The following is an 8,995-nucleotide window of genomic DNA, read 5'->3' as shown; positions in this document are numbered from 1 at the left end:
ATTTAATATACTAGAGTTAAATACTAATATATTTTAAGTAATTAAGTTAGTTAAACTTTTTGCTCTGATCTCACATACAAATGATTAATTAGATAGTGGCATCGACAATCATAGAGAATCTTTGTTTTTCTAGGGTTTCTATGGGCAAAAATTCTTCAGAAATGTTCACTGTTACTTTTTGTGACTAGTCAAAATGTTCAACGATCATTATATAGTGACCTATAATATTAAGAGTTTTAAGTTATATGACTGATACGTATAAAATATTGATATAATTAGATCATTTATAATTTGTAATTAAGGTAATTATACGTAAATTTTTTTATATTAAATATGAATTGAATGATAACCAATCTATTATCTAAGGTTAAATTACGTAATGAAAATATATTTTTTTCACTGACAATTTGGTCTAATATTATATGATTTGTTTTTTAATTATTATTTTTGTTAATTATTGAATATTCCAAATAAATAATTGTATGCTTGAATTTGGTTTGATTTTCGTTATCTCGTTCTCATTTTGATTTAAGTTTTAACCAATCCCATCAAGGATCGTAATGGGGCAAATATGATCCTCCATTCCTAACAATAGGTTTCCGATATCTTTGAAGAGGTTGTATTTCCGGGTTGAAATGGGATGATGTTTGAACTCCAAAAATGCAATCTAGACAACGGGATGATGTTTGAACTCCAAAAATGCAATCTAGACAACGCCCCCTCCCTCTCCGATCATGATTAGACTCAGATTTCAAATTCTAATAAATTCTGGTAAGGAGATTGATTTTTCCCTCCTAAATTTTAGGTGACACGAATTCAAATTATGAGACAAACAAAGCAACAATCAAACGCCTGGTGCGATGCTGACTCGTGATTTCTTAAAATGTTCTAGTTCGGATACTAGCAAACGAAATAAACTATCATTAAGGATAACAGAAACTGAATAATTGTTTTTTCCTTCTTTTTAAGTTTTCTCTATTACATTATCATAGAAATGAAAGGTGAAACAGGGACTACCCACAGTTACTGTGCCAAAAAAATAGGTTATTACTAATATCATTTGACTGTAAATTAATTTTGGTGGTTATACGTCACCAATTAACTTTTGAAAAGACATAGCAACTCCACATGGATTTCATATTATTTAAGAGGGTCCCTTATGTTGGCAATAATTAATGTAATATTCTGTAAAGGCACTTTATAATAAGATGATCACAGTGACATTTTTTTGATGCCTAGATAGAAGATAAAATTTAATAGGGATTCTATGTTTTTCGTCTCCAATAAAACCACTTTAGAATGAGCCATTTTCTCTTGCAAAGAAAAGATTTACAATGATATTATTTCACCATCACGTCACATCCTTGCGTTTATATTAGTGTATATCTTTTTTAAGTTTGCAATTATATATACCCGTTGAATAAAAAACTTAAAATAAAAAAAATAAAAATGGGTGCAATATTTTCGGAAAATTCAAAATACCTTATTTACCACCAACAAAATAAAGAAAATAAATAAGGGAAATAACAAAAACCGTCGGATCAAATACACAAGTACGATTCAACAGTGCCTGATAAACATAGACACAAAACAAGCAAGAAGTTTACGAAGAGAAGAAAACTAAACAAGAAGTTGATAAAATTTCACATTACTTAAAAATCTCCACTTGGGATTTGCTCATGAGAGTGGCTAATGAAGATGAATTCATAGATAAATCCAGCAAGCCCACCACCAATAAGTGGTCCAGCCCAGTATACCCATTGGTGAGTCCAGGTCCAGCTAACCAAAGATGGCCCAAATGAGACAGCTGGGTTCATTGAAGCTCCAGTAAATGCTCCACCAGCTAGAATGTTGGCACCAACAATGAAACCAATTGCAATTGGTGCAATTACTCCCAAATCTCCCTTCTTTGGGTCAACTGCAGTTGCATAAACAGTGTAAACCAGACCGAACGTCATCACTATCTCGAATACAAACGCGTTCCATACTGATACACCTTCGGACAATGCAAATGATCCAGTGCTCTGCGTACATATTTAATCATCACAATTGTTAGTATCGTATAAATATTTATATATTATCAGGTTAAGTTACCCATCATAATAACATGTTAGAATAATGTAAATTGAATTTACTTTGATGGTGTGTACAAAATCCCTTTTGAAAGAAATATGTAAATTAAATAGGAATATTCTTTCACTATATTTAAAAGAAAATGACAAAGACACCCAACGGACATGATAATGTTAGGTGGAGTAATTAAATTGGCTCCCATAACTAGTATACTATACAAATTTCTTTAATAAAGTCACCACTCACTATCATATAGAGGACAAAATAAGTCCCTTTCAAAGGATATACAAAAAGATTTCTAGCCAATCAATGACTTCCGAATTTATGCATTATAAAATACTCTCTCCATTTATCTTTACTTACTTGTCCGCTACATTATTTTTAAATGTCTAATAATATTTGTTCAATTTATTAAATCAAAAGATAATTTTAATTTAATATCTAATTTATCATTATCATTAATTAGTAATTATTTTTCTATTATATTTTTTAAGATATTACATTTATTATATTAAAAAAATATGATTAAATTATTCTTTTATTTTTATTTTTTTAAGAGTTATGCAAAATCAATAATAAATAAATACTATTGGACGGAGGAATACGTAAAAAAAAAACTTGGTAACAGTATTATATTTGTCGTGAAAAAATATTTTTCAGAATACTATAGGAATCAGATATGTGACACATCAAACAATGACTAGAACCTTCCCAAAGATAAAGCCTTTTGGCACCAGCCAAAACTCCAACTTTCATTTATCTATTTAAGATATACTTTATGGTATAAAAGTATAGTTTAATGTATTCTACTAATTCCACTAGAGTATATTTCAGTAATAGTATTTGTTTTACAAGCTAGGCAAATTTTCCATGCAAAAAAAAAGTACTACTCAATATAATACAGAATAATTTTAAAAAGGGCATATATAATAACATTACATTTCTATGGCTGAAAACAAAAAAGTGTGTAGCATTTTCCCTTTATACTTTTCAGAAAATAATAAATTACTATTAAATATTGCAGCTGACACAGGTCAGCATTAGTAAAGTAAATGACTATACTGTCCATACTAAACCCTAAATAAATAGCCACGTGGATAATTTTTCCATCACTACTTTTCAGAAAGGTTGAACGAATGGACGTACTTCCTAGAAGATCTGCAAAAGCTCGAAAATTCTCTCAAACTTTTATTATTCATTATCCGATCAAGATTAAAAACTAAAACAATAAATTATTTATTGTTTGCATCTCACACATTGTTACACATGGTATGTTGGGGTTATATCAAACAGTGACACACATGTAAAGTAAATGACCATACAGTCCCTATTGACGCTAAATGTGTAAAAGTCAATAATTAATTGTCAAGCCTAAAGTCTTACAAAATTAAAAGCAATAATAACACAACTAAGTATCTAGTGAGATATGTATTTGGACTCTTAAAAAGGTCAGTTCGAGTACATAGCACAAGTACAATAATATCACTCTTCCCGTCATTAATTTGTATTACAGTTTAGGAAATTTTTTTATTTCAATTTTCATATAATATATTTAAGATTTTAATACATTATACATATTTCAAATTAAAGATCACAAAATTTATTTTTTACTTTTTAAAATTCTGCGTACAATCAAAATAATACAAGCGAAGGTAAATATACTTACCATGCCACCAGTGGCAAACTCAAGGAGAGCGCAAGCAGCAGTGGATCCAAGCAACTGTGCAACGATGTACAAAATCCCACGGAACAAAGTGATGTTTCCACCAACAAAAGCGCCGAAGGTAACAGCCGGGTTGACGTGGCCGCCGGAGATGTTAGCACCGACAGCTACGGCCACGAACAACCCGAAGGCGTGTGCTACAGAGGCGGAGATAAGGCCAGCGGGGGTAGCTACACCATCGGTAAGCTTGTTGAAAGCCATACCAGAACCCTGACCTGCGAATACGAAGATCAGGGTACTGATGAATTCCGCCAAGGCCGCTTTAAGCGCCCCTGGATGGCGGAGTTCCTCATGGCTTCCAATAGCAATTTGGTGGATCGGCATAACGGCCAACAATTGAAAAGAGAAAAAAAAAATGAAAATATTTTCTAGCGTTAGTACTAAAGGGCAAGATGGGGGAGTGATGAAGTTAGGGGAATTTTGCATGGATTTATATTGTGAAATTTGTAAATTACATGAGGGGTTAGGTACCGGCTACAGCAGGTAGTCGGATACTATTTGGACCATATAATAAGATTCAAACTAAAATTTGTGGGAGAGCGGTCCCGTAGAGGTCGAAAGGCCTGCATTGACAGCTAACAATTCACCTCCAATTTGCTGTGGTGATGACACGTGGAAAAGACGACAAAGAGACACGTCATGTAGGTTCTGTTTGATAATGACCCTTGTTATTGCTTTCGGTCGGAGCAATCATGCACCTTGGAATGATCTGGAACTAGGGCTCTTAATTTATTTTTTTAATATGTTATTAAAGAATTAATTAATTTATATTATATGGCAATTATTGCTCAGGTTAATCACTAACTTTTGTGGTGGAGCTGTCAAAATTTTATTTCTTTTAATTTTTTTTTATGAGGTACGTGTATAAGTGTAAATGACTGCAATAAAGGATTCTAAATTTGTATAAAACAAAGAAGAAGAAATTAGTTTAAATTTTTAGAATGGGATTAGATTCAATAACAATCATGCACATGGGTGATCTGGAACTAGCTAGGGTTCTTAATCTTTTCTTTAATCTTTCATTATAGATATTTCTTTTCTTTTCTTAAATCCCAATTATTTATCCGGCTAAATCACAACTTTCATTTGTATAAATCACGTATGTGTGCTGTTCGAGTTAGATTATACAAATTTTAATTAATTTCATGGAGTATATGCTATTCTTATCAGTGCAGTTATGAAAACACTCATTTATCAAAACCTAATAAGTAAGAAACAGTTACTTAATATTTTTATTTCTGTTGTATTTTAACTTTAATATCATAATTTTTAATCTATTTTTCTCTGATAGATGCCCTTGAGGGTGTGGTTAAATTACTAACTGTTGTGGTGTCGAATCACCATTCTAGTTGTTTTTGAAGCTTTTGTGGTACGTGTACAATTGTAAATGATTGCAATAATAAGAAAAGAAATTAAAAATAAAGAAAGAAGCAGAAAGGTGTAATTTAAAGGAATCCATTAGGTCGATGGGAAGAAATGACAAAAAAAGGAATAGAAATATGATATCTTTTGTATAATAATCAAGATAATGGTTCTAAACTCTAATGATGAAAGTGGTGATGAGATAAATAGAAACTTTCATTTTTGATTAAAGAATTTAAATTTATATTTAAATATTTAAAAAATTGTTAGGAAGTGTTTTTTCTTTATATGTATGCAAAATAAATTCATATAAATCAAGATTTTAATGGGCAAAAAATTTAACTAGACAAAATAAAAATCTAATTAACCCATACATAACAATATTTTTAGTTTACATCAACATGGCAATAGATTTTTTTAAAACACAAAATAATTTTTTTAAAAAAAGAAAAAATTTGGTAAAAAAAGGCGTAATAAAATACTGCCCACACGTTTTTTGCAGTTAAATATATCATAATCCCTTAAATTCCTCCCTTATTTACCTTCTACATTTATCTCAATCATTTCTTAATGTTTTCTTTCATATAACTAAAAAGAAGTATTATAACCAAAATAAAACTCTTTACCTTCTCTTTTCTAAAAATCATTTCATAGCAGATATGAATTATTTATCAATTTTAATTCATCACGATGGAATATGGGATTTAACATGTATGTATTATGATATACGTTTTGATTTCTGATACTGTTATAGTATCTTTTTGCTTGTATTTCTTGATTAATATTCTTGAATTAACATCAATTGATAGAGATAAAAATAAGTACCAATTATAAAGTACAGAAAATTACAAGAAAATGTAGTTTAAGAGTCTTATGCCAGTTTGTATGATACGAAGATTTTTTAAGGTAACTATTATTTAAATTGAAAAAAATATTTTATTAGTTGGTGCTTTGTTAGTTTGAACACTGTATATGTAATGATTTCAATTTTTTTATTTATTCTTAACAAAAGCATACAAATACAAATGGAATACGATCAACAATAGACATTTTTAAAAATTATAATTTGGTTGATATTATGAATTTTTGGTATTTTTCTGATTTATTTGTGATCACAAATTCATGTATACTTAATTAAAATAGTTAAATTCATGGTTTTTAGTTAGTGTACTTCTTGATGTACATGTTGACGGATTTAATTTGGTATTTTAACGATTATTGATAAATACACTTTTATGATGGTTAAAACATGGATTTTTTGGTGTACATGTTGGAGAATTCGATAATGTTATAAATAATACCTATGTAGTGATGAGGTTGATAATTCTTTTTGATTATATTATGATCTATGTGTTTATGATTGGTGTTTTTTTTTATTATATACTGATGAACAAATGGTGTATAATGATTTATAGTCATGGTTTATTTTTAGTGTGCGTGTTGATTCATTTTTTGGTGTACGTGTTGGTGTATTCAATAAATATAATAAATAATACATATGTACTAATGATGCTGATAATTATTTAGATTATAATAAGGTCCAAATGATAAATGATTGATGTTTTGTTTTTTGATTATATATTGTTGAATACACCTTTATAATGGTTAAAATCATATTTTTTTTGGTGTACGTGTTGATGAATTTAATTTGATGAATATGAATTTAAAAAAAATTAAATAATTGATTCTCTTTTTGGTGTACATGAAGGTGTATGTAATAACTGTATACTAATACATGTGTACTAATGATGTTGATAATTTTTTTGATTATAATAAGGATCATATGATATATGATTGTTGATTTTGTGAATATACTTTTATAATGGTTAAAAAATTTTTTGTGTGTGTACGTGTTATTAAACTTTAAACATAACACAATGTAATTGCCAATTTGATATGTTTTTGATTATATATTGGTTAATGTGCCTTTGTAACATCAACTTGTAATGTGATGCAGCTAGCTATATAGATTATACGTAATAAGAGGAGAGATAATTTTTTTACTTTTGATATAACTAATGTAAAAGACATAATTGAGACTACATTAATAGGCCGCTATTAATGTATATAAAAATAAAGAGAAACAAAAGAGTTTTATTCTGATTGAAAATCCAAAGAATCATTAATTATCAAACTCCTAAAAATTAGCACATAAATTAATAAAAAATGAAAAAATGGAATTAATAAAAATATACAAAAATAATTTCAAAAATTAATTTATTGTTAATTTTGTAATTAAAAACTTAATTTTATAAATAAAATAAAAAAATATAAATATTGTTAATAAGAATTTTAAAGCACATATTATTATAATTTTTCCGATTTTAATACATATATTAAATATCGAGCAAAAGAAAATGGGATAAATGACTATAGAGTGTGCCGACCTTTTCAGTTTGATGATGAATTTCCGATAAGGGTATGCCGACCTTTTCAGTTTGGCCAATAATTAAATTATTAATTTGAAAAACGTGCACATTATTTTTCCCTCCACAAAGATGTACATCATTACTGTTTCTTTAATTTATTATACTCCACATACAACTGTAGCTTTGACAAATAAGCTGTGATTTTATTTTATTTTATTTTTTAAAAAAGTACTCCGAATATGTAGTTGATGTCGACCTTTTGTCACAATTTGATTTATAGATGAATTTTAAATTATATTGATTTATTTTATGTACACTTCAAAGTAATTATATTTCATATATACCTTTTTCTCAAATTGAATATGTTATTGTTGTTGTTAATATCACTTTAATTGGAATAGTTAATTTTAGAGGATGATTCAAAAAACAAATACTCATTTAATTTGCTTCTCCGAAAATGACAATAAATTCGTATCCTTATAAAACTATTCCTTTTTCTTATGATTTTTTATTATATAACAAGAGATCGAAGAATAAGAAATTAAAAGGATACAAGTAGTCCACATAGTGTCCATCTCCTTCTTAGTCGATGGAGCAAAATAAATTATATATTTTAATAAGAAGATAATAACACATTTTAGATAATCGAAAGCATTTCTTTTGGAATAGACAATACAAACTGAAAATAAAATTATATAAATAGCCAAATTAATCCATAAATATTGTAGATTGTAAACTTTGGTAGTTGTTACTAATCTCCCTAAGTCATGGATTCCTTCATAATACACAACTACCCTATTATTGTATACCTTTTATATTAATTATGTGGCTAGACATAGAGGTTGCATCAATATAAAGCACTATATTTTGTGAAGAATACCTAACACTAATAACTTTTTTCCCACATGTTCTTATTTTTCAGCTGGCTTTAAATTGTTTCAAATGTTAAAGGAAAAAATTGTTTTCAAGGTACATGCATCCCTTAAAATTTTGGATTCTTATACAGTACTACGTACACAAATCACAATAACCCAACAAAGTCTAAAATTTTTAAGAAAAAACAATTCTAATCTTTATTTTAATTACAATTTTTAGCCGAGATAATATGTATATAATTAGTGTGTATTATACACTTGTGTTTTATGTTATAAATTCGAATTTGTTCATACTGTTCAATTGAAACCTTATAATGCAATCAATTGTATTCTCGTGTCCAATTGTTATTTTTTCTTGTATTTCTTCTCCATTCCAATAAATATATCATGAAAAAAGAAAGTCATTTGCACTAAATACACTGCGCTTTTCCTTGATATTTGCCTTTTTAAGTCAAGTATCGACAACAACGACAATTGATTACGGCTAGACGAGTAAAAAATTTCAGCTACATGACCAAAAATGTAAAGATTCCTAAACTTATTTGTAGTTACTAAAATGAAGTAAATGCATACTTCTACCATATATAATCAAA

The 8,995-nt window shown here is 28.2% G+C and overlaps 1 protein-coding gene across 1 annotated transcript; it reads right to left on the bottom strand.

The window, feature by feature from the left end:
- Positions 1 to 1,461: 1,461 nt before the first annotated feature.
- On the bottom strand, positions 1,462 to 4,282 carry LOC129901207 (probable aquaporin TIP1-1). Its single transcript, XM_055976334.1, has 2 exons — positions 3,740 to 4,282; positions 1,462 to 2,024 (listed from the first exon to the last, which is right to left on the bottom strand). Exons 1-2 carry the CDS (start codon positions 4,220 to 4,222, stop codon positions 1,653 to 1,655), a joined length of 855 nt encoding a protein of 284 aa, XP_055832309.1. The 5' UTR covers positions 4,223 to 4,282; the 3' UTR covers positions 1,462 to 1,652.
- Positions 4,283 to 8,995: the final 4,713 nt, after the last annotated feature.

Source organism: Solanum dulcamara, chromosome 8 (genome assembly GCF_947179165.1).
Source record: "Solanum dulcamara chromosome 8, daSolDulc1.2, whole genome shotgun sequence".
In the NCBI taxonomy this organism is placed as follows: Eukaryota; Viridiplantae; Streptophyta; class Magnoliopsida; order Solanales; family Solanaceae; genus Solanum; species Solanum dulcamara.
Note: the sequence above shows the minus strand (reverse complement) of the source record. Positions and strands in the feature narration are given on the sequence as shown.